Below are 27,069 nucleotides of genomic sequence, written 5' to 3'. Positions count from 1 at the left end.
ATGATAGATGATAGATGATAGATGATAGATGATAGATGATAGATGATAGATGATAGATAGATTGATGGATGAATGGATGGATGGATGATTGATACAGATGATAGATAATAGATAGATAGATATGATTGATGATTGATAGAGGGATAATAGATAGATGGATGGATGAATGGATGGATGATAGAGATGATAGATAGATAGATAGATAGATAGATAGATAGATTGAAAGATAGATTCCATTTAGTGACTGTTCAAAGTTACAGCAGCACTGAAAAATGTGGCTCATGCCTGTTTTCCAGTGATGACCTTTGCAATACCCCTATGAACATGTGATCAAAATTCGGATGCTTTTACTGGATACCTATGGCTGCAACCCTGGTCATCACAATTAATAGACAGAGAACTAGCCACTTGTACACATATCACTATAATCGATATCACACACTCTGCTCTCTCTCTCACAGAGAAAGGGGGGGGGAGAGTGAGAGTGTGTGCGAGAGAGAGAGATGGTGATCATCTGTAATATCCCACAGTTATATTGGCAGACTGAAATGTATGTACTGTGGTAAAAGAAACATGCATGAAAAAGGCACGAAGTCTTCAGGTGGGTTTTAATTGCAAAATAAAGCAATCATGGGATGCAAATGCACAGCAGATGGCTGTGTATGTACAAACATGCAAACAGTCACACTTGTCTTCAAATGCCATTGTTGCTTTAAAACTCCAAAGTGGGACCCGTCCATGTGCTTTGCAAAGGGCTTCTTTCAGATGCTTTATGATTTCTTTTTTTGCAGCGATCTGATGCCCTCTCCGTCATTCCTTTTAGGTTGGGAATCGCAGCTCCTGGAAACCGGTTTTTTGGCAATCTTCCTGTGTCCTTTGTGGACTTTTTCCCGGGTGGCCAAGGATACGCCCCCTTCCTTCATTGTCATCTGGGCCTATCGTTGGCTTATTTTCAGAATCATGCTTGGAGCGGTAAGTGCGTCATGGCAGGAATTGGTTTACTGGCAGCTTGACGACAGGCGGCTAAACTTGACGGCCTTCATCTTCAACCCTGCAGAATAAAGTTTTCTCCTCGCGATGTTAGAGCAGCTCCACGATGGGGTTTGAACCTATTAAAAGTTATTTCTCTCCAGCGGTTGTTAAAAATGGCACTCCTGGGTTCCTCTGGGAGCGTTCTAAATTTCCATAATGTTCACTTCTGCTCTCTTATCTCCAAGGCAGAAATTGACTTAAGACTGAAACAGGCAAATTATTCCTTCTATCACCTTCTCCTAATTCATTCCACCCCCATAATTTAGCTAATTTTGGGGGGGCAAATGGGCCCTTTTGAACCCGGGAACACACAACTCTGATGCACTAAGAGGCCTGGGGCTCAGCTAAACAGTTCAAGCTTCCTTTGCCTTGTTCAACTGAGGAACCCCTTTGGCATGAGACCATTCCTGGCCTGCTACATGCAATTACAGATAACAGATTAACAAAGATGGAAGGGACCTTGTAGGTCCGTGATGGCGAACCTAAGGCAAACTTGCCACAGGTGGCATGTGGAGCCCCCTCTGCGGGCACATGAGCCGTCGCCCAGCTCAGTTTCACCACGTATGTGCATGGGCCTCCTGCCAGTCAGCTGATTTTCGGGTCTCTGCCATGCATGAGGGAGATGCTGGTACATGCATGGAGGGCAGTCCCCCCCCCCACGCCCAGTTTTTGGTTCCAGGAGGCTTCAGGGAGGCCTGCTAGGCCCAAAATGGGGCATGAGGGGGGTTGTGCATGCATGTATGGGGGGGGGAGCACGAGAGGGTTGCATGCCCATGCGAAGCGGGAGGGCTGCACCAGGAGGGTGTTGTGCGCACATTGCGTTATGGGTGTGGGCATGCAAGCGTGCATTGTCGCATGCAGGCTCATGCTTTCGGGGCACAAGGACAAAAATGGTTAGCCATTGCTGTTGTAGTTTATATAGTCCAAATGCCCCCTGCCCAAGCAGGAGACCCTACACCATTTCTAACAGATGCCAGTCCAGTCTCTTCTTGAAAGTCTCAAGTGATGAAGCTCCCAGAACCTCGGAAGGCAAGTCATTCCAATGAATATAGAATAACAGAGTTGGAAGGGACCTTGTAGGTCATCTAGTCCAACCCCACACCCAAGCAGGAGACTCTACACTATTTCTGACAAATGGCAGTCCAGTCTCTTCTTGAAAGGTCTCAAGTGATGAAGCTCCCACAACTTCCAAACGCCCTTTGAAGGCAGTATGTTTGAAAGTGGGGGTCAGCAGCCAGGATGCCCCTTGCTTCTTGGACTTCGGTGCAAGGTATTAGTTGAGAATCAGGCTCTGTGTTTGTTTTACCACTGTTCTAACAAGGCCCCATTAAAAGCATTTAATTTCAGGATAAGGCTGGCATTAAAATTCCGGTCACTGAAAGCGGGATTCACAAGTGGGAAAGATGCCAATTTGTAGGTGGACGAGGCATTCCAGAGAAGGGGCTTAGAAATACTTTGGTTCAGCTGAAGTGATGTAGTTTTAAGAGACGTAGCCCCACCACCACTACCACCAAATGTTAGGGCTAGAAATGGGCATGTTTCCACAACGAAACAAACATGTGAGAAAAGGAAATTATTCCTATGTACGTTGCCAGATTCTTTGCATTTCTAACACAGTTGTGAAATTCCATATTCAAAATCAATGTAATAACCCCACCAGAGACAGGATTGCCAACACATGTATTTATTTTATTTTATTTAGTTACTTTGTCAAACATGTACGAGATAACAGGTATAAGTATAAACATGGACACAGGAAATGGCTATGAATAAATGGGGAGAGTAGGACAGGGACGGAAGACACGCTGGTCCGCTTACGCATGCACCCTTTACAAACCTCTCAGGAATGGGGTGAGGTCCACGCTAGACAGTTTAAGGTTGAAGCTGTGGGGGGTTGAGGATGTAACAATGGAGTCAGGTAGTGCATTCCAGGCGTCGACCTCTCTGTTGCTGAAGTCGTATTTTCCACAATGGAGTTTGGAGCAATTTACCTTGAGTTTGTATCTATTGTTTGCCCGTGTATAATTGTGGTTGAGGCTGAAGTAGTCATTGACAGGTAGGATGTTGTAGCAGACAATTTTGTGTACTATTTTTAGATCAGACCGTAGGGGGCATAGTTGCAGGTTGTCCAAGCCCAAAATTTCAAGCCTGGTGGTGTAAGGGATTCTATTGTGAGCAGAAGAGTAAAGTACTTTTCTCGTGAAATACCTCTGGACTTGCTCAATTGTATTAATGTCCGATATACAGTGTGGATTACAGGCAGAAGAGCTGTATTCGGGGATTGGTCCGGCAAAGGTTTTGCATGCCCTAGTTTGCAGTACAATATTACAGGAGAAGAAGCTTTGCAAATTAGTTAACAACACTTGATGCCTTTTTGGCAATGCTGTTACAGGGAGCTCTGGGCAGACTTGGTCCCTGACTGTCGTAGATCCCCTCCATGGAGTTTTCTTGGCTATAGTTCCATGTGGAAATGGTTCACTGTTTGTATTTCTGGGACTTTCTTTCCTCTTATCCCACTCTGCCTGGGATTTCCTTGTGGTCTCCCATCCAGGCCATAATCAAACTCCACTCTGCCTTACTTCAAAGCCTAGAGAAGATCATTCAAAAGGAAGTTTGCATAGAAGTAATGTACCTGCCTCCTGGAACATATTCTCAATGAATCTAAGCTGGCCCTGCTTTTTATTTTATTTTAAAGTTAATTATTTAGGAAAGAAAATGTTCCTTTCTGATTGATACAGTAAGACGTCCCAGTCTTGGTTTATTTAACATACTTAAATAAAAATGCAAACAAGTAAAAATAATTAATATGTGACAACAATGAAGCAGATATTTTTCTCTTTTTTAACAGATTGACGCCAGTAAACTATTGCAATCTGTAAGATCACAGCTCAAAAAAATTGGTGGAAAATGAGTGGGTCTCAAAGACTTTTCAAAGGTCTGTGGTGACAGAGATTGACAGATGTCAGAATAAAATATAATACAAAACAGCACTGTGAGGAGTCATTAGACCTTTAATCTCCCTTCGTATTCAATTTGTTCATTGATTGATTTATATTATACTTCTGAACTTCTCCAAAGCCATTAATTACGTCATTGTTTTTCTTTATTTGAATATTTTAGAAACTTTGAGTGTTTTAAGTGGCCTTAAGGCAGGGATATTTTCAAAAACATTTTAAAAACAAATTATTTATTAATTAAATGTAGAACAGTTAATAGCAGTATCAATACATTTAAAACTATATATTTATTAAAAATTTCCACTACCCTTCACTCAACAACTCTGGATAGTTAAAACTAAATGAAATTCAGTTTTAAAAAATGGCCAGTTGGAAACTAAATTTCACAGCCAGGTAAATCCAAAAGCAAATCTTTATTGCCCCTGTAAGGCCATCCATCACAACAATAGAATACAATGGGTAAAAAATGGATCTATTTTAAACAGAAGGAAAACTAAGATGGGCTTTTTAGACCTGAGGAAGAATGCAGAGCAGAACCGGATTGGGCCACTTGGAAAGATATTTATGGGGAGACAGTGGGCAGTGGGGCAGGTTCTGGACTATTGGCTGGGAAAAGTAGATCTAAGAAGCAAAGGATGGAAACTAATCGAGGACCGAAGCAACCTGGAATTAAAGAGGAAAAAATCCTAACATTTAGAACAATTAACCAGTGGAACAGCTTGCCTCCAGAAGTTGTGGATGCTCCATCACTGGAGGCTTTCAAAAAGAGACTGGACAGCCTCTTGTCTGATATGATAGGGGGCAGTGATGGTAAACCTTTTTGGCACCAAGTGTCGAAAAGGGAGCACTTCGCGTTCATCTACGCTGTGAACAGGAAGAGGAGCTGCCCAAGGGGGCATGTGCATACTGGAAAATGACCTTCCAGTTTCCAGCACAGTCTTCTGGTTACTGCCGCGCATGCGCCAATCAGCTGACCGGTGCAGATGCTTATGCTGGGAAATGGCAGACCAGCTCTTCCGGTTTCCGGCACTGCCGCACACACAAAGGCCAGCTGATCGTCGCATGTGCATGCACACCAAAAACCTCAGAGAGGAACAGGCAACTCCATGCATGCATGCCAGGCGACATAGCTCCATATGCCACTTCGGGCCCGCGTGCCATATGTTTTGCCATCAGAGATACAGGTTTTCCTGCCTGAGCTGGAAATCATAAGAGATCAATAGGAGAAGGAAGTAAGAAAGATGAGAAGGATAATAGCGAATAATTTATTTATTTAAAGCACTCTTGAGTGACAACCTTTTAGGGCATTATATAGATGGAGGTTTCGAACGTACGTTAGTGCTGTGGTGAGGTGAGCCACTGAAATGGTTGTTTTGTGGCATGGAGAATGCCACGTAAGTGTGACTTGGCTGCGGACAGTGAGGTTTGCAAATGCTGTTTGCCTGGCTGGCTGATTTGAATCCAAGGCAAAGTAGCTGTTTTGTAGGCAGCAAAGAGCTCCATTGTTCCTGGGGTAGGTGTGTGTGTGTGTGTGTGTGTGCGCGCGCGCAGGAGTGGTGAGGCTGAGCAGTTTGGCCTGGGGATAGATTAAGAAACATTAATTAAGAAATCAGGAGAGGGCGAGTTCTGGACCTGCCTTAGGCTTTGGGCCACTTGTTCTCTCTCACCCCAACCCACTGTCAGGGTTTCAAATAGCATCCGAAATTAAATCAGAGTCCGAGGCAAAGCATTCCTCAAAGTTCCAATTTATTAAGAGAGCCATGTTGGCACATCTGGGAAAACCCGAATCTGAAAGCTTCCCGGTTTTCCCCACCCAGTTGAAAGTTCAAGATCTTGCCTCCACACCTACCAGCCCATCACATGGTGCAATCTCCCACTGCCATGCTGGCAATTCCACCCATCCAATTTCGGTCAGGTGCAGAGGTGCAGAGACAAAGGATGATCTTGGCCTTCTAGAAAGGATTTTGTTATGGCTACAGAGTATGCCACTCCTTACCTGCCATTTTCTTACAACAGAAAATGGATAGTACAATAATGGAAAGTGTGGCAGGCCAAAGATCCAAAAGAAAAGATGGCTGCAGGCCTGACAAACCACCTCACAGGGTTGTTGTTATGGGGCAAATAAATCAGAAATATTGGGAGTATTATTATTAGGCTGCCGTGTATGTGTGTGTGTGTGTGTGTGTATCTACGTGATAGAGAAGGTGAGATATAATGATAATTTATTATAATTTATAATAATAAAAAACAAGAACCTCTTACATAACACCAGGGCTTAACAACTGCCAATAAGAAAGACAAGAAAGTGTGAATAGTGGATATGGCAATGCCTGGAGTCAGGGGAGGGGAAAGGAAGGGAAGGGAGAAGAGAAGAGAAGTTACTGATTAACTATTAACAAAAAAATCACCTTGAATTCTTGGAGGACAGAGGTACATTTTCATGAAAGCCTGGCTGAGAGGCCATTTTCAATAGGATTATTCATCAGCCAGATTTGCTTTGAACTGTGAGACGGACGGCAAACAGAAGAGAAAGAACTAGAGAAAATGACCAAATACAAAGTCCTGCAAATAGAAATAGAACGACTGTGGCAAAAGGAAGCCAAGGCAGTACCAGTAGTCACAGGCCCCTTGGGTGCAATCCCAAAACAACTGGAGCCCCACTTGATCACCGTCGGCACTGACAAATTCACCATCGGTCAATTGCAAAAAGGCAGCTTTACTTGGAACTGCTTACATCCTGCCACAATCCCTTGGAAACCATCAAGCAGCAACATCTGCCCATTCTGTGAAGTACTTGATAGGTGGACACAAATGCCAAATCTAGTCTAAACATCTGGCTGACTGTACGGACAACCATAATAATAATAATAATAATAATAATAATAATAATAATAATAATAACAACAACAACAACAACAACAACAACAACTCCGCCGTTGCCGGTCCCAAGCCCGGATGAGAAAGGAGGAAGGTTGGGGTCAGGTTGGCATCTGGTCCCGTAAAAAAAACCCGCCAACCCATACAATATGGTGAAAAAAACAAATAAGAATTCCATACCGCATCGGTCGTCGCGCGGGTTAACAAGGGCCGCGGCGGATGTTGGGGTCCCTGGACATCCGTCGACAAGTGGGCTACAAGTGGATCAGCCAACAAAACGACAAAAATATAGTGCAGATGAAAACCGTGCCATAATGGCCTGTTACTACAACTCAGAGCCACAAAAAAGAGGCTATTTAAAGCGAATATATGAATTATGGAAACAACAATATCCAGATTCAAATGTTAGTGAACAACGACTAGCAGATCAAAGGCGATTTATTATACGGAATAAAGTGTTTAGTGAAGTTGAACATGAGGAAATTCAGGCAAATTGCAAAACCCAAAAAACAATATCACAAGTGGAAATAACTGATATTCAAGACACAACTAAAGACATTATAGTAGAACTCCCAGAAGAAGCTCTCGGGGAGGAAATAACATCACCACCACTAGAACCAGTTATCACTGAACCAACTGATGAACTAACTCAAAAACAAAAAGAATTGAAGGATAAGATCATGGAGCATTTTCTGCTTAATGAGGAAAGGCAACGTTTACCATCACTAAAAACTGTGCCTAAGAAAATTTTGGCCCCTATCATGAAAATGGTTAATGCAGTGTTTTCAACAATTGAACCGGAATCCATCTTGGAAACAAACCAGTTAATGTACAGCGCAGCTGTAATAGTCACTAATGAACTAGGCATTAAAATTAAAGTACCTAGTCACACAACAGAAAAAGCATCAAAGCCAAAGTGGAAAATCCGTTTAGAACAAAAAATCAAAAAATTAAGAGCAGATGCTAGTAACTTAAAGAACATGCATGAGCAACGGCTTAAAAACAACAAAATCATAGATCGGCTAATCAGCAGATATAGATTGGATACAAGAAACATCAATGAAGCTGTAGAGATTGTAAAACAGCAGATAACAGCAACAGCTAGAAAAATTGAAAGATATGAGGCACAAATCATCCAATATAAACAAAATCAGCAATTTCGATCAGACCAACGGCGCTTTTATCAAAGTCTTAATGTGAATGGTGACACCAAAAGTGAAAAACCAGAAAAAAAGGCCACAGTTGAATTCTGGAAAGAATTGTGGGAAAATGCAAAGGACTACAACAAGGAAGCAAAGTGGATACATGACTTTGAGAAAAGCATTGGCAACAAACAAATGCAAGTATTAGAAATAACAACTGAGATGGTCAAAAATCGAGTTAAAAAGGTAAAGAATTGGACATCACCTGGAAAGGACCAATTACATGGTTTCTGGCTCAAATATCTGACCAGTTTACATGCAATATTGGCCAGGCAACTGAATGAAATTTTACAAAAGGGCCAAATTGATGAATGGTTGACAACTGGAAAAACATACTTGATTCAGAAAGATCCAACTAAAGGAACAACACCTGAAAACTACAGACCAATAACATGCTTGCCAACAACCTTCAAATTACTCACAGGCATTATTGCAGATAACATGATGGATTATTTGGAAACAAACAACATCTTGCCAGTAGAGCAAAAAGGCAACAAAAGAAGGAGCAGGGGCACAAAAGATCAGCTTCTAATTGATAAAATGATATTAGAAAATTGTAAGAACAGAAAAACGAACTTGAATATGGTCTGGATTGATTACAAAAAGGCATTTGACTCACTGCCACATAGTTGGATCATAAAATGCTTAGAAACAACTGGCATTAGCAAAAATATTACATCCTTTACTGAAAAGGCAATGAAACAATGGAGAACTGAGTTGGCAGTAGGGAATGAGAGCTACGGAATGGTTAATATCAAGCGAGGAATTTTCCAGGGTGATTCACTTTCACCTCTTCTCTTCATCATCGCAATGATCCCACTATCAGTAATCTTAAAAAAAATGAAATTAGGCTACCAAACAGCCAAAAAAGCTGAAAAAATTTCGCATTTACTATATATGGATGATTTGAAACTCTACGGAAAGTCAGAAATAGAAATCCAATCATTGACAAATACAGTCCGAGTATTCAGTACCGATATTTCAATGCAGTTTGGCATGGAAAAATGTGCCACTGTATCCATAAAAAGAGGCAAAATCACTGCATCTGAGGGAATTGAAATGCCCAATGGCCAACTAATTAAATGCAAAGAAAATGAAGCCTACAAATACTTAGGCATTCTGCAGTTGGATAACATCAAGCATGGAGAAGTAAAAACTATTGTCAGACGAGAGTACACCAACAGAGTTAGGAAAATTTTGAAATCTAAATTGAATGGTGGAAATACAATCAAGGCCATAAATACCTGGGCAATACCAGTTATAAGATACACAGCTGGCATAGTTAACTGGACACAAGCTGATTTGGACCTTTTGGACCGAAAAACCAGGAAACTAATGACAATGCACTACAGTTTACATCCACGTGGTGATACTGATAGATTATATCTGCCCCGAAAATCAGGTGGCAGAGGATTATTACAAGTGAAGCAAACAGTTGAAGAAGAAAAACATGCACTGGCTGATTATTTAAAAGAAAGTCAAGAACATCTATTAATCGAAGTAAAGAACAAAAATCTACTGAAGGCCCAACAGACAAAACAAGAATACAGAAAAGATGTGATAAAATCAAGAATGGAGAGTTGGCAGAACAAAGCACTGCATGGTCAATTTCTGGAAAAAATAAAAGATAAAGTGGACAGGGAACAAACTTGGTTATGGTTAAAAACAGGTACATTAAAGAAAGAAACAGAGTCACTAATCCTGGCTGCGCAAGAACAAGCTATCCGCACAAATGCCATTAAGGCCAAAATCGAAAAATCCTCTGATGATGCCAAATGCAGACTTTGCAAAGAAGCTGACGAAACTGTTGATCACATACTCAGCTGCTGTAAAAAAATCGCACAGACTGATTATAAATTGCGGCACAATTCAGTAGCACAAATGATCCATTGGAATTTGTGCAAAAATTATAATATTAAAACAGCAACAAACTGGTGGGAACATCAGCCTGAAAAAGTCACCGAAAATCAGATGGTCAAGATCTTGTGGGATTTCCGTATACAAACCGACAAAATACTGGCGCATAATACACCAGACATCACACTGGTTGAGAAAAATAAGGTCACAATCATAGACATCGCAATATCAGGTGATAGCAGGGTCGCCGAGAAGGAACATGAAAAAATCGCAAGATACCAGGACTTAAAAATCGAAATTCAACGACTATGGCACAAACCAGCAGTGGTAATTCCAGTGGTAATTGGCACACTGGGTGCTATTCCAAAAGCACTGGAATTACATTTAAAACAGTTAAAAATTGACAAAATCACCATCAGTCAAATGCAAAAAGCTGCACTGCTTGGATCTGCACGTATATTACGAAAATACGTTACGACGTCCTAGGCCCCTGGGTGGGGCCCGACTAGTAACCAATGCCAAATCCAGCAAAACAACTGGCCGCTGTGATACAATTGTATAATAATAATAATAATAATAATAATAATAATAATAATAATAATAATAATAATAATAATAATAATAATGTGTCAGGCGAGAGTACACCAACAGAGTTAGGAAAATTTTGAAATCTAAATTGAATGGTGGAAATACAATCAAGGCCATAAATACCTGGGCAATACCAGTTATAAGATACACAGCTGGCATAGTTAACTGGACACAAGCTGATTTGGACCTTTTGGACCGAAAAACCAGGAAACTAATGACAATGCACTACAGTTTACATCCACGTGGTGATACTGATAGACTATATCTGCCCCGAAAATCAGGTGGCAGAGGATTATTACAAGTGAAGCAAACAGTTGAAGAAGAAAAACATGCACTGGCTGATTATTTAAAAGACACTCAAGAACATCTATTAATCGAAGTAAAGAACAAAAATCTACTGAAGGCCCAACAGACAAAACAAGAATACAGAAAAGATGTGATAAAATCAAGAATGGAGAGTTGGCAGAACAAAGCACTGCATGGTCAATTTCTGGAAAAAATAAAAGATAAAGTGGACAGTGAACAAACTTGGTTATGGTTAAAAACAGGTACATTAAAGAAAGAAACAGAGTCACTAATCCTGGCTGCGCAAGAACAAGCTATCTGCACAAATGCCATTAAGGCCAAAATCGAAAAATCCTCTGATGATGCCAAATGCAGACTTTGCAAAGAAGCTGATGAAACTGTTGATCACATACTCAGCTGCTGTAAAAAAATCACGCAGACTGATTATAAATTGCGGCACAATTCAGTAGCACAAATGATCCATTGGAATTTGTGCAAAAATTATAATATTAAAACAGCAACAAACTGGTGGGAACATCAGCCTGAAAAAGTCACCGAAAATCAGATGGTCAAGATCTTGTGGGATTTCCGTATACAAACCGACAAAATACTGGCGCATAATACACCAGACATCACACTGGTTGAGAAAAATAAGGTCACAATCATAGACATCGCAATACCAGGTGATAGCAGGGTCGCCGAGAAGGAACATGAAAAAATCGCAAGATACCAGGACTTAAAAATCGAAATTCAACGACTATGGCACAAACCAGCAGTGGTAATTCCAGTGGTAATTGGCACACTGGGTGCTATTCCAAAAGCACTGGAATTACATTTAAAACAGTTAAAAATTGACAAAATCACCATCAGTCAAATGCAAAAAGCCGCACTGCTTGGATCTGCACGCATATTACGAAAATACGTTACGACGTCCTAGGCCCCTGGGTGGGGCCCGACTAGTAACCAATGCCAAATCCGGCGAAACAACTGGCCGCTGTGATACAATTGTACAACAACAACAATAATAATGTGCAAAAATTATAATATCAAAACAGCAAAAAACTGGTGGGAACATCAGCCTGAAAAAGTCACCGAAAATCAGATGGTCAAGATCTTGTGGGATTTCCGTATACAAACCGACAAAATACTGGCGCATAATACACCAGACATCACACTGGTTGAGAAAAATAAGGTCACAATCATAGACATCGCAATACCAGGTGATAGCAGGGTCGCCGAGAAGGAACATTAAAAAATCGCAAGATACCAGGACTTAAAAATCGAAATTCAACGACTATAGCACAAACCAGCAGTGGTAATTCCAGTGGTAATTGGCACACTGGGTGCTATTCCAAAAGCACTGGAATTACATTTAAAACAGTTAAAAATTGACAAAATCACCATCAGTCAAATGCAAAAAGCCGCACTGCTTGGATCTGCACGCATATTACGAAAATACGTTACGACGTCCTAGGCCCCTGGGTGGGGCCCAACTAGTAACCAATGCCAAATCCGGCGAAACAACTGGCCGCTGTGATAAATTGTGTAATAATAATAATAATAATAATAATAATAATAATAACAACAACAACAACAACAACAACAACAACAACAACAACAATAGCTTAGAAACAACTGACATTAGCAAAAATATTACATCCTTTACTGAAAAGGCGATGAAACAATGGAGAACTGAGTTGGCAGTAGGGAATGAGATCTACGGAATGGTTAATATCAAGCGAGGAATTTTCCAGGGTGATTCACTTTCACCTCTTCTCTTCATCATCGCAATGATCCCACTATCAGTAATCTTAAGAAAAATGAAATTAGGCTACCAAACAGCCAAAGAAGCTGAAAAAAATTCGCATTTACTATATATGGATGATTTGAAACTCTATGGAAAGTCAGAAATAGAAATCCAATCATTGACAAACACAGTCCGAGTATTCAGCACCGATATTTCAATGCAGTTTGGCATGGAAAAATGCGCCACTGTATCCATAAAAAGGGGCAAAATCACTGCATGTGAGGGAATTGAAATGCCCAATGGCCAATTAATTAAATGCAAAGAAAATGAAGCCTACAAATACTTAGGCATTCTGCAATTGGATAACATCAAGCATGGAGAAGTAAAAAGTGTTGTCAGGCGAGAGTACACCAACAGAGTTAAGAAAATTTTGAAATCTAAATTGAATGGTGGAAATACAATCAAGGCCATAAATACCTGGGCAATACCAGTTATAAGATACACAGCTGGTATAGTTAACTGGACACAAGCTGATTTGGGCATTTTGGACCGAAAAACCAGGAAACTAATGACAATGCACTACAGTTTACATCCACGTGGTGATACTGATAGACTATATCTGCCCCGAAAATCAGGTGGCAGAGGATTATTACAAGTGAAGCAAACAGTTGAAGAAGAAAAACATGCACTGGCTGATTATTTAAAAGAAAGTCAAGAACATCTATTAATCGAAGTAAAGAACAAAAATCTACTGAAGGCCCAACAGACGAAACAAGAATACAGAAAAGATGTGATAAAATCAAGAATGGAGAGTTGGCAGAACAAAGCACTGCATGGCCAATTTCTGGAAAAAATAAAAGATAAAGTGGACAGTGAACAAACTTGGTTATGGTTAACAACAGGTACATTAAAGAAAGAAACAGAGTCACTAATCCTGGCTGCGCAAGAACAAGCTATCCGCACAAATGCCATTAAGGCCAAAATCGAAAAATCCTCTGATGATGCCAAATGCAGACTTTGCAAAGAAGCTGATGAAACTGTTGATCACATACTCAGCTGCTGTAAAAAAATCGCACAGACTGATTATAAATTGCGGCACAATTCAGTAGCGCAAATGATCCATTGGAATTTATGCAAAAATTTTAATATTAAAACAGCAACAAACTGGTGGGAACATCAGCCTGAAAAAGTCACCGAAAATCAGATGGTCAAGATCTTGTGGGATTTCCATATACAAACGGACAAAATACTGCAATATTGCAATACCAGGTGATAGCAGGGTCGCCGAGAAGGAACATGAAAAAATCGCAAAATACCAGGACTTAAAAATCGAAATTCAACGACTATGGCACAAACCAGCAGTGGTAATTCCAGTGGTAATTGGCACACTGGGTGCTATTCCAAAAGCACTGGAATTACATTTAAAACAGTTAAAAATTGACAAAATCACCATCAATCAAATGCAAAAAGCCGCACTGCTTGGATCTGCACGCATATTACGAAAATACATTACGACATCCTAGGCCCCTGGGTGGGGCCCGACTAGTAACCAATGCCAAATCCGGCGAAACAACTGGCCGCTGTGATACAATTCTATAACAACAACAACAACAACAACAACAACAACAATAATGCAAAAGAGCAGCTCCCGTAGCTGGGAATTTTGCATGGCGTCTTGTCTAAAACAAAGGGTCTCCAACACTTTGTTATTCAAAGCAATGTGGGTTTCACATTTTGTTACCAGTTCACACGCACCATTTCCTCGCATGCGCCCGGCCTTCCACGCATGTGCTTTGCTCACACATGGGCCTTCCACGCATGCACCTGGCCTCAAAAACGGCGTAGAGCCGGGGTGGGTGGGCAGGCCACCCGTGATTTGCGCTACCTGTTGAACCGGTCCGAACCGGCTGAATTCCACCTCTGGTGAGCAGGATAAAGAAGTTGGAATGTGTGTTATCTTAATAGAAACTTAATTAATAGATAGTTTGAAAAGCTGAAATATATTAATTGTTAATATAAATTAATATATAATTTGATGTAGTAATATAGTTCATATATAATTCAATACATTGATATGTAATTAATAGATAATGTAATAAGTTAAATCCTTCATAAATCAGTGTTTCTCAGCCATGGCAGCTTGAAGATGGGTGGACTTCGAACTCCCAGAATTCCCCAGTCAGAATCTTTTAAGTTGCCAAGGTTGAGAAATGCTGTCATAATACAGAATATATTCAATGTATATTAATATCTACATTTATGTGTAATTTTGTTCAAAATTTCCTGAGAATAGAAGGGCAAATACTAACCTCGGAGCGGTCATTTTTCTCCTCTCCCGCAGGGGATGATTAAAATCCGAGGGGACCGTTGCTGGAAGGACTTGACCTGCATGAATTATCACTACGAGGTAAGCTTTCCAAATCCCAAATTCTTTTGTTCCTTCTTTTAAAGGCCTGTTGAGGTCATTTTTCCTTCGTTATGTTTTTCAACCGGTTGCAGTGGATGCCTTCATTCTAGAACTTGCCAAAGTCGTGTTGAAAAAGGAAAGTAGGGGGGGAAATATTTAAAAAGAATAAACGGTTATTCCGTTTAGACCAGACAGAGGTCTTCAAACTTGGCAACTTTAAGACTTGTGGACTTCAACTCCCAGAATTCTCCAGCCAACATAGACAATTCTGCAGAGCTGGCTAAAGAATTCTGGAAGTTGAAGTCCACAAGTCTTAAAGTTGCCAAGTTTGAAGACCTCTGATCTAAGTGGAGAGATTGCAGAGGAAGGGATTACAAGAGAGTAAATTATGCTGACTGGATTCTGGGAGTTGAAGTCCACAAGTCTTAAAGTTGCCAGGTTTGAAGACCTCTGATCTAAGTGGAGAGATTGCAGAGGAAGGGATTACAAGAGAGTAAATTATGCTGACTGGATTCTGGGAGTTGAAGTCCACAAGTCTTAAAGTTGCCAGGTTTGAAGACCTCTGATCTAAGTGGAGAGATTGCAGAGGAAGGGATTACAAGAGAGTAAATTATGCTGGCTGGAGAATTCTGGGAATAGAAGTCCAACAAGTCTTAAAGTTGCCAAGTTTGAAGACCTCTGGTTTAAACTGTTTCCTCCATGTTATGTTGAAAAGATCCATTCTCTCATGCTTTTTTTTTTTTGAAAGTTGACTACAATATGTGTAACGTTGGAAGCAGAATGTTGGCTTTTTTTCAAAGATTGCATCCGTACAGGTAATCCTTGACTTAACAACAGTTCAGTTAGTGACGGTTCGAACTTACGACAGCACTGAAAAAAGTGACTTATCAAATTTCACACTTATGATAGTTGCAGCATCCCCATGTCACATGATTTACACATTATGGATAATGGGCAACTGATTCATATTTATGACGGTTGCAGAGTCCTGGGGTCCCGTGATCCCCTTTTGTGACCTTCTGACAAGCAAAGTCAATGAAGAAGCCAGAGATTCACTTAACAACTTTGTTACTAATTGAACAACTGCAGGGATTCCCTTTAAGGTCATAAAATGGGACAAAACTCCCGTAGCAAATGTTTCACTTAACAGCAAACATTTTGGAGTCAGTTGTAGTCATAAGTTGAGGGCTACCTGTATCTTGCTCCGAAAATCATGGCTTAGTACAATGTGTGAAGCAAGATAGGTTAGGTTCTGTCCCACAGGATGGAATTGGTAGCTATGGACCAACATTGCTGCTTAAACATCTGGATAACCCTGGTAGATCTACTCAGGTTACTTCTCTGAAACATTTAAGGATCAGTGATAAAGAGCTACTGGTATTATTTATGATGTCAGAAAGATCTCCCCACGTGCAAAGGATCCCCGAAGTGAAACTGGGATGAAATTGAATTATTCTGCATCATATGTTATGTATTTTTAATACTGTCAAGAACAGTGATGGCGAACCTTTTCAGCACTGAGCGCCCAAACTGCAAAGCGTGTGTGTTTGCGCACCAGAAACCAAAGACCAGCTGAACGGCGTGTGCACATGCCTATTTTGTGGGCATTTTCCGGGCCGCTTTCAGGCCATTTTTGGGCTGTATTCTGGGGTGTTTTGGGACCCCAAAATGGCCCTGAATACGGCTGAAAAACAGCCCCCCAAAAACAGCTCAAAAATGACCTGAAAACAGCCACAAAATGGTCCCCAAACAATCTGTTTTGGGGCGCTTTTGGGCCCATTTTCAGGCCATTTTTGGGCTGTATTCTGTGGTGTTTTTCAGACCAAAAATGGCCCTGAATATGCCTGAAAAATGGCTTGAAAACAACCTGAAAACAGCTTCCAAATGGCCCAAAAATGGCCTGGTTTTTTTTTTACCATTTTTGGGGGCGTTTTCAGACCATTTTCCGGTGCTGCAGCGCCCGCAAAGACCAACTGATCGATGTGCATGTGCACGACAGAAACCAGAAGAGCAGCTGGCGATGGCGCGTGCCCCCCCTAGAGAGCTCTCTCTGCATGCCACCTCTGCCCCACACTACTAGGGAGTCAAAGGTGATTTCAAAAAAATGGGCTCTGGGATTGTTCTGTCCGAATTAGCAAGCTGAGCGCTCTAGAAAGCTGGACCAAAGTCGGATTAAGAGAACAACACAAGGAGCCATAGTGGAAGAGACAACAATGAGCACCCGACAGTTGAGTTCAGTGGCAGGTTCCGGATCCTTGGCGGCATCCACATGGATGCGTGCAGCACATGCATCTTAGAGCCTCCGCAAGCCTTCGTGATGCTCCAGCTGCTCAGCAGAGCATCACGCAGGCGCTGTATGCATCATGTGCATGCATGGAAGCACCGAAGACTTAAAAGACTGGTAAGGAGCTCGGGCAGGTGGGTGGGCCATCCGGCGCACTGTACCAGAACGGTATCAGGTGCTCCGGGCAGACTTTAGTATGCCCGTACCTGCAACCCATCACTGGTTCAGATGTTTGAGATGCTGAGAAGCTTTTTAGTGTCTGGGAACCACACAAGGTGGGAGAAAGACCAGAATTCTCTGACAAACAAAGCCAGTGGGGAAGCCAGATTCACTTAACAATCGCCTTACTAACTTAACAACTGCAGTGAGTCACTTAACAACTGTGGCAAGAAAGTGTCATGCCCCCGTCCGAGTCGGAATCCGAAGGGGAAAACAAACAGCTGACAGAGGGTGAGAGAGTAGCTCCGTTGGCTGTGGAGGAAACTGGGGAAGGGCAAAGTCAGTCTGGGCGGACCAGGGGAGGGGTGGAACAAAGGAGAGGGGGTTCAGATGAAGACCAAGACGCACCCCCTCCTCATCCTAGGGAGCGCAGGGAAGAACGCAGAAGAGAGCAATATGGGTTGTGTTGCTTACGAGGAAGGAAAGGGCCCCGATTCCCTTCACAAGGCACACCTGGGGATGGAGTTTAAAGGAGAGGCAAATGGGAGGGGCTGAGTTCATCTGGTGTTAACTGTTTATCTGAGTTCCTGGCATCCTCCAACTGGTTTGATTTACTGCCATGCTACTTCACTTCTGGAACTCCTTATCTTGCTTATCAATGACCTTATCTTGCCTTGTTGGATTTGTAGTTGGAAGTTTTCTGCTTACAACGTTTGGATTGGAGTATTTTCAGCCAAAAGTTGTTGCAGGTTGGTGAAAGAGTTTTTCTCCAGGCGAGTTGAAAGGGACGTTGGGGGCAGAGGTGATGTTAATAAAGGGGCTCATACCGGTTCTCTGGCTGTGTTGCCTTTGTGCCACACCCCGGGTCAGCACAGAAAGACGGTAAAATGGGGCAAAACTCACTTAACCAATGTCTCGCTTAACAACAGAAATGTTGGGCTCAGTTGTGGTCGCAAGTCAGGGACTACCTATGTTCCGTCTTTATTATTTTTATAACTTTCTTCAGGGCAGCAAACAACCTGCGAGGTGGGTTGGGCTGAGAGAGCGGGACTGGTCATAGCTTGAGGCCTATTTGTACTGCACAAACCAGAAGGAGGACTGAGAGAATATCTACAGACCCCTCACAACTTAACCACTAACTGTCTTAACAACAGCAGTGATTCATTTAACAATTGCAGCAAGAAAGGTTGTAAATCGGGGCATAACTCCCTTAACAAATGTCTCCCTTAACAACAGAAACGTTGGGCTCAATTGTGAGTTGAAGGACTCCCTGCATTTATTTATTCATTTTGGAAGAGAATCTGCAGCTGTGAATTGGAAGCCAATAATCTTCAGTTATGCACTCAGGACAACTAAGATTAAGTGTGTGTGGGGGGGGGGAGTTTCAAGATTTACAACGGGGTGCAAAACTGAGGCTTCAAATCCCCTCTCCCCCAGGGGTTCCTGAATTTCAGCTTTCTGCACAAAATAAGGAAATCATTAAATATACTGTGAGTAATCTTTTTGACAGTAGGTAATTAATTACATTTAAATTGGTTTTTTTCCCTCCTCAGCTCTGCCCATTCAGAGTTCAGTCACACTCAAGTTGTGTCTTCTCTTCCTAATCGTTGCTTTCTTTTGATTTACATTGTTTGGCCATTCATGGTCTGGAAAGGAGTTTAAGTGTGGTCTCCCAGTGGTCGGGACAAATCCCTTATAACAGTGGTCTCCAATCTTGGCAACTTTAAGACCTGTGGACTTTAACTCCCAGAGTTGGCTGAGGAACTCTGGGAGTTGAAGTCCACAAGTCTTAAAGTTGCCAAGGTTGGAGACCACTGCCTTATAGGTCCTATAATACTGAAGCTGGTGCTTACCCCATAATAATTGTGTCTTGTTTCATCGGTTCAAGGCAAAGCACCCAAGTCACTAGCAGAAGCCTCCTGAGTCCCAGCTGATTGGGAGGGAATGGGGAGTTTACAGTATCCTTCTCCTGCCACACCAAGCCACGCCCACCAAGCCACACCCACATAACCAGTACTAAAAAAAATTGAATCCCACCCCTGGTCTGCTCCCATCCATTAGCTGTTGGTGTTAATTAAAATCCATTTAGCTTGACAACTTGGTAGCAATGAGTGGCGTTTGTGATAACCTGGAGGAGGATCACCACTTTGGAGTTGTTCAGTTGAATTAACATGGGAACTTCAAATCTGGGTCAAAGATCCTTACTGGACCTCAGATCTCAAGTTATTTGAGAGAAGGGAGGCCTATTGAATTTGATGTTGCTAGGGAGAAAAAGGAAGTTCTTACCTATCACAGGTGTTGTGATTACTTAATCTTGATTGATTATGTATCACCAAGTCAATGTTGACTTTTAGTGACTACATAGGTAGTCCTTCACCAGGATGATCCGACCCTGTGGAACGACCTCCCCGTCGAGATCCGCACCCTCACCACCATCCAGACCTTCCGCACAGCCCTCAAGACCTGGCTCTCCCATCAGGTCTGGGGATAGGCTTCCAATTTACCCGCCCGAGTGTTGACTGTTGAATGCAAGTTGTGTTTTTATTATTTTCTTTCTTTTGTTCACATATTGTTTGTCTTTGATAGTGCACCCCCTTCCCTTTGATTGTAAGCCGCCCTGAGTCCCCTCAGGGAAAAGGGCGGCCTATAAATCTTAATAAAATGACTAAAAATGACTAAATGATACACACACACACATACCCTGTCCCTGCAACCCAGTCCTTTAGGCGTTCTGATGGTGCTACTGTCCACTCTCTTTTCTGCTGGTCATTCTCCTCTCTTTCCTTCTACCTTTTCCAGTATTATGGGCTTCACATAGGAATTGGATCTTATATATTTGTTTGTTTGTCAAACATGTAGAAGATAACAAGTAAAGGTATGAACATAAACATGAATAAAGGAAGTAAATACAGATAAATGGGAACAGTAGGCACGTTGGTGCGCTTATGCACGCCCCCTTTACGGACCTCTTAGGAGTGGGGTGAGGTCCAAGGTAGACAGTTTGAGGTTGAAGCTGTGGGGGTTTGAGGATGCAACAATGGAATCGGGTAGAGCATTCCAGGCATTGACCACTCTGTTGCTGAAGTCGTATTTTCTGCAATCTTGTTTGGAGCGGTTTACCTTGAGTTTGTATCGATTGTTTGCCCATCTATTATTGAGGTTGAAGCTGAAGAAGTCGTTGACAGGTAGGATGTTATTTTCCCATAATATGACCAAAATACGACAGTTTGAGCCTGGTACTTTAAGTAACTACTCTGGACTGATTTATTGGTTGTCTAACAAATGGTGTGCTCCAGACTTTACTCCTAGCCCAGAGTTTGAAAGCATCTTTCTGCCTCGAGTTCCCAATTTTCTGAGGTTTATCTTGTGTTTGTTGGCTTGGATATTCTTTTACATCAGTCTTTACGTTGCAGGGATTTTCATGGCTTTAATGAAACTTGGCAACCATCATTGGGATTTTTGTGTGCGTGTGTTTTATTTTCAAAAAGGGATGAATATCTTTTAATTAATATTGTTAACAAGAATCTGAGCCAAGGGGATGAAATGGGTAAGAGGGCGAAGGAAGGTTGGCAAGCTGGTGAGCGACAGATCCGTCAAGAAAATTGGGGTTGTCAAAATCTTCTTTTATCCTGCTGATGGGCTGGAGGATGAAACAGGAGCTGTGGGTGGTAGAAAATCTGTTTGATTCTTGTGGGAGAAAGATGAAAAGCGAAACAGCATTTAAACTTTTCAAGGATTGTAAAAAAAAAAAAAAAGAATGGCTTCAGCTGGAAGGAACATTTGGAGAGCACGTTTGGAGGATTTGCAAGGTCCAGTTTTCCACAAGGGTTCAAGGCTGTAACCCTGGGAATGGGACAACTTGCCAGGGCCAACTCGCTGCAGCCAACTCACCAGGGCCAACTCACCACAGCCAATTCGCTGCAGCCAACACATCATGGCCAACTCACCATGGGTAACTTGCCATGGGCAACTTGCTGCAGCCAACTCACCATGGCCAACTCACCATGGCCAACTTGCTGCAGCCAACTCACCATGGCCAACTTGCCATGGGTAACTTGCCATGGGCAACTTGCCAGCCAACTCACCATGGCCAACTCACCATGGCCAACTTGCTGCAGCCAACTCATCATGGCCAACTCACCATGGAAAACTCATGGCCAACTTTCTGCAGGACAACTCACCATGGCCAACCTGCTGTATTGTATATTTGTATTGTATTTATTTGTCTTGTATGCCGCCCACTCCCGAAGGACTCCGGGCAGCTCACAATAGACAAGGGAAGGGGGAAGACTAGACCAAGACAACAGTTTAAAAACAAAACCGCAACATTCACAATTTCCGCGGGGCTGGATGTTTCACAGCCCCCCCGGCCTGCTGGAGCAGCCAGGACTTGGTGGCTTTGCGGAAAGCCGGGAGGGTCGTAAGGGTCCGGATCTCGACAGGGAGATCATTCCAGAGGGCTGGAGCTGCAACAGAGAAGGCTCTCCCCCGGGAAGTCGCCAGCCGACATTGGCTGGCGGATGGAATCCGGAGGAGACCTAACCTGTGAGATCTGATCGGTCTATGGGAGGTAATCGGCAGGAGGCAGTCTCTCAGGTACCCAGGTCCGATGCCATGTAGGGCTTTATAGGTAGCAACCAGCACCTTGAAGCGGATTCAATGGGTAGCCAGTGCAGCTCGCGGAGGATAGGTGTGACGTGGGTGTACCTGGGTGCACCCACAATCGCTCGCGCGGCTGCGTTCTGGACTAACTGAAGTCTTCGAACACTCTTCAAGGGCAGCCCCATGTAGAGCGCATTACAATAATCCAGTCTTGAGGTCACAAGGGTGTGAGTGACTGTCTGAAGGGCCTCCCGATCCAGGTAGGGTCGCAATTGGTGCACCAGGCGAACCTGGGCAAAGGTCCCCCTGGTCACAGCCGACAAATGATGTTCTAAAGTCAGCTGGGGATCCAGGAGGACTCCCAAATTGCGAACCCTCTCTGAGGGGCGTATAATTTCACCCCCCCCAGCCTGAGAGATGGAATAGTTGGCCAATCTTTGGGAGGGAACATCAGAAGCCACTCGGTCTTGTCTGGATTGAGTGCCAACTTGTTTGCTCCCATCCAGACACTAATAGCCTCCAGGCACTGGCACATCACTTCTACTGCTTCGCTGAGTTGGCACGGGGCAGACAGATACAACTGCGTATCGTCTGCGCATTGGTGGTACTTAACCCCGTGCCGGCGTATGATCTCACCCAGCGGCTTCATGTAGATGTTAAATAGGAGGGGGGACAGGACTGAACCCTGCGGCACCCCGTAGTTGAGGGGCCTTGGGGTCGATCTCTGCCCTCCGACCAACACCGACTGCGACCTGTCCGAGAGGTAGGAGGAGAACCATCGAAGGACGGTGCCTCCCACTCACACCTCTCGCAACCGTCGCAGAAGGATACCATGGTCAATGGTATCAAAGGCCGCTGAGAGGTCAAGGAGCACAAGGATAGAGGGGTGACCCCTATCCCTGGCCTGCCAGAGATCATCGATCAGTGCGACCAAAGCAGTTTCCGTGCTGTAGCCAGGCCTGAAGCCCGACTGAAAGGAGTCTAGATAATCGGCTTCATCCAAGGACCGTCGGAGTTGAGAGGCCACCACTTTCTCAACAACCTTCCCAACAAAGGGAAGGTTGGAGACTGGGCGATAGTTGCTCAAAATGGCTGGGTCCAGAGACAGTTTTTTCAGGAGGGGTCTCACCACCGCATCCTTTAGGAGGGGCGGGAAGGTTCCCTCCCGAAGAGAGGTGTTAACAATCGTCTGGATCCAGCCGCGTGTCACCTCCCTGCTGGTCGAGACCAGCCAGGAGGGACACGGGTCCAGTATACAGGTGGAGGCACTCACCGCTCCCATGGCCTTGTCCACTTCCTCAGGAGAAGCACATTGAAACTCAATCCATAAAGTATGCTCAAGACTTTCCCCCGGTACCTCGGCTGGTATTGTGCAATTGGAGTCCAGTTTTGTCCGAATCCGAGTGACTTTATCCGTTAAATACTGAGCAAATTTCTCAGCTCTTCCTTGTAAAGGGTCATCCGCATCCCTCCCTTTCAAGAGGGAGCGGGTTATTCTAAACATGGCGACTGGGCGCGATTCAGCGGATGCAATAAGGGCGGCAAAATGCGAACATTTCGCCGCCCGTATTGCCACGAGCTAGGCTCTGATAAAGGCTCTCATCAGTGCTCGGTCTGACTCAGATTTACTGGCCCTCCAGCGGCGCTCTAGGTGTCTCTTTTGGCGCTTCATCTCCCGGAGTTCCTCGGTAAACCAGGGAGCCCTCCTGGATCCGCTGCCTCGGAGAGGTCGCAAAGGCGCAATCCGGTTTAGAGCCCCCGCCGCCGCTATATTCCAAGCAGCAACCAAGGACTCCACCGGATTGTGGACGATAGTGTCAGGTATTTCTCCAAGCGCCATCTGAAATCCCATAGGGTCCATCAGGCACCTGGGGCGGAACCACCTAATCGGTTCCCCCTCCCTACAGTGGGGGATTGGTTTCCGAAAGTCAAGCCTCAGTAGGAAGTGATCAGACCATGACAAGGGCAAGGTTGTAATGCCCTTCAACTCTAGATCACATCTCCACTGCTCCGAAAGAAATACGAGGTCAAGCGTATGCCCAGCTGAATGAGTCGAACCCCAAATTACTTGGGCCAAGTCCATGGCTGTCATGGAAGCCATGAACTCCTGCGCCCCATCAGAACGTTCGCCAAGTGTAGGCAGGTTGAAATCCCCCAGAACCATAAGCCTGGGGAACTCTACCGCCAACTCGGCTACTGACTCGAGGAGCGAGGCGAGGGCCATTGCAACGCTGTTGGGAGGTAGGTACATTAGCAACAAACCCACTTGACCACCAAGGTCCAACTTCATCAGCAGAGACTCACACCCGACAAGCTCCGGAGCAGGGATCCTACGAGGAACTAAAGACCTTTGGACGATGACAGCCACTCCCCCACCCCTTTTCTGGGGTCGCGGCTGATGAAGCACCTGAAAACCCTCTGGGCACATTTCAGTGAGGGGGACTGCTCCCTCGTCTAAAATTAGGTCCCGGACAAGGGGAGCTTTGTGAACCACAGACCTGGCATTTAGCAACAACAGCCTGAGACCAGGGCCCTGACAGTTCTCGCCACCTGGCCCTGGAGTGGAACTAACGGGGCCGGAAGGAGGGATCACTGTGATGTAGCGAACCCTCCTTCCCCGGTAATGGCTAGCCCTGAAGTTCCCATCATACCTGCCCCTCCCCATAGTGACCGTAATGCTCCGGCCCACCCCCGTGGCCCTATAACCCCTCCCACAGCCTCCACACCATCCAGCAGGCGATTTTTATCACTCATTCTGGGACGGGAGGTAGGCCTGGGCCCCCTACCACTTCTGCAACAGCACTCAGTGGAGAAAGCACCAGGCTCTACTCTCAATCCTCTCATACACACGCAGCCACTCACCCATGAATTCCCCACGAGTATTAGTTAAACACAAAAAATACAACAGTATGAGGTTAAAAAAGTGGATACAAACATCAACCAAGCATACCATTCACACTACATTCCTAAATAAATTCACGGAGCACTGCGCTAGTGCGATGTAAGACAGTAACGTGCAGATGGAGGGCGAGCTGCTCCGCTCTTCTCCCATCCTCTGTGCCCCAGAAAAACTTCCAAGGCCACAGGTCCAGAGTCAATGGTGTGCAAAGTGGCTGTAAATGGAGAAGGTAAGGAATAAAAGTCCGGTATTGATAAACAGTAGCTTTCCAGTCTTAAGCCCTCCACATCCAGGAAAAGATTAGTGGACCACGTGCCGGAGAGCAGTTCTTCTCCCTCTCCTAAGGTTAAGCAGGGTCCAAAGTCTGGGGGGACAGAGTCTGGGGGGCCAACGTCTGAGACTGGCCCAAGCCGCTCCAGAAGACGGGTTAAAGGGCGCCAATTTCCACAAAGCCAAGTCTTGGCCCCTACGGCTGCCATCATCTATCACTCCTAGCCCTACTCCAACCCTGGCCTTAATCCTAATCTAATCCTAATTCTAATCCTAATTCTAATCCTAGTTCTCAATAAATCTCAATCTCAATAAATAGTTCTAATCCTAATTCTAAACCTAAGACCTAATCTAACACCAACCCAACCTAACCTCACCCTATCTAACCCTACACCAATCCTAATCCTAATCCTAACCCGAGCCTAGCCCTAACCCCCACACCAACTCTACCACCAACCCTAGCCCCAACCCCAACTCTGGTCCCTATCAGCCCTGCCCAAAGGCCAAATGCGCCCACAGATGGCACTGCCCCCAGTACCTATACCTAAACTATTAACTATCTATATCTATCTATATCTAAACCTAAACCTATACCTATATCTAACCTAAGTCTATCTAACTATCTGGGGCTATGGCAGGCAGCAGACGGTCAAGGGGAGGACAGATATTACGGCCAGAGTAGATGGTCACCAGCCAAGGCGGAGGAGAGTCAGTGCTGGGTAGGGAGATGGTAAGGCTCGCCGGCAACAGGGGAGGGGGGGCAAAGGAGTGATATCAGAAGAAGGCTACGATGGTAAAAAGGCCAGTATGATGGAAAAAGGGGGGGGGGGCGTCCAGGCCTCTCTCGGACTCAGCAGTGGACGATGTTAACGACGATGTTAATGCTGCACTCAGCAGCATGGCGCCGCCATCTTCTTCTCCGCCCCGAGCAGCGCGACCAGGCAATTGAGCGGGCAACTCTGGTAGATTTTCGTCCAGGGCCGCAGGAACCCGTAGGGGTGAGAGGAGAGACAATAAGAGGCGAGCAGGGCAACGGGGGGGGGGGGGCGTCCAGGACGACCACGGCGGCGGCAAACGCAGCCAGCCGCCGAATCCGCCGATCCCGAAAACTCTGTTCCAGATGGTGCCAACGAACAAGTCTCTCCCCCCCCCCCCCGCAGCTCACTGCTCACCATCCAAACGGAATCAAAAAGGCAGGCTTCAGATAGAAAGGCAGCCGCTCAGATGAAATAAAAAAGGCAGGCGTCAGAGATTGGTAAGGGCGAAGCGTTCAGCAACGCGGTGGCGCCATCTCTCCTCCACGCCACACAAACAGTTCCAATTCTAGGCCTCCACAGATCCGCGGCTAGGAAAGCGACCGGAGGCGGCTGTTATTCAAATGCCGATCCTCACACGATCCGCAAGTTTCAGCCCTTTCAGGACCTTTTGTTAGAATTGTAATTCGACACCAGAGGCTCCTCTAAGATCTTCTTCTCCTCGCCGGCTTCTATCGAGCGAGAAGCCAGGCAGCCATTCAGGTCCTGCACATGCGCAGTTATCCCACATGCTGTGGGACAATTTAACAATTCTATTTAATTATTTAAAATAAATATAAATTACTTTAATTTTTGCCACTCACATTTCATTCTGTTCCCTTTTTGCATTCTTCCTTTAATGATTTTATTCCACCATTTCTTTGGTATTAGTGTAACTCTTGTCCAGCAGTGAGGTGTCCTGCAGCAAGTTGTGCATGGCAAGTTGTCCTGCAGCAAGTTAGCCATGGTGAGTTGTCCGTGACGGATTGTCATAGTCGCCCCACCCTCTCACTCCCTGCTTTCATTTGAGATTAATGCGTTGTTCTTCTCCTATGAGTTCCATTAAGCCCAGGAGGGACTGGCAAATTCATTGCTAATCCGGTCCTAGG

The 27,069-nt window shown here is 44.3% G+C and overlaps 1 protein-coding gene across 1 annotated transcript in view; it reads left to right on the top strand.

The window, feature by feature from the left end:
- The first annotated feature begins 825 nt into the window (after positions 1 to 825).
- Positions 826 to 27,069, top strand: part of LOC106556645 (lipase maturation factor 1-like) — a 122,879-nt gene continuing 96,635 nt past the window's right edge. The window contains exons 1-2 of the mRNA XM_087728566.1: positions 826 to 972; positions 14,887 to 14,952. Coding sequence (XP_087584692.1) covers positions 961 to 972; positions 14,887 to 14,952 — 78 coding nt within the window. The 5' untranslated portion in view covers positions 826 to 960. The remainder of the gene's footprint in view (positions 973 to 14,886; positions 14,953 to 27,069) is intronic.

The sequence above is a fragment of the Thamnophis sirtalis genome, unplaced genomic scaffold (genome assembly GCF_051295495.1).
Source record: "Thamnophis sirtalis isolate CommonGarterSnake01/CBP01778 unplaced genomic scaffold, rThaSir2_p1.2 scaffold_14, whole genome shotgun sequence".
NCBI classification, from domain to species: Eukaryota; Metazoa; Chordata; class Lepidosauria; order Squamata; family Natricidae; genus Thamnophis; species Thamnophis sirtalis.
Note: the sequence above shows the minus strand (reverse complement) of the source record. Positions and strands in the feature narration are given on the sequence as shown.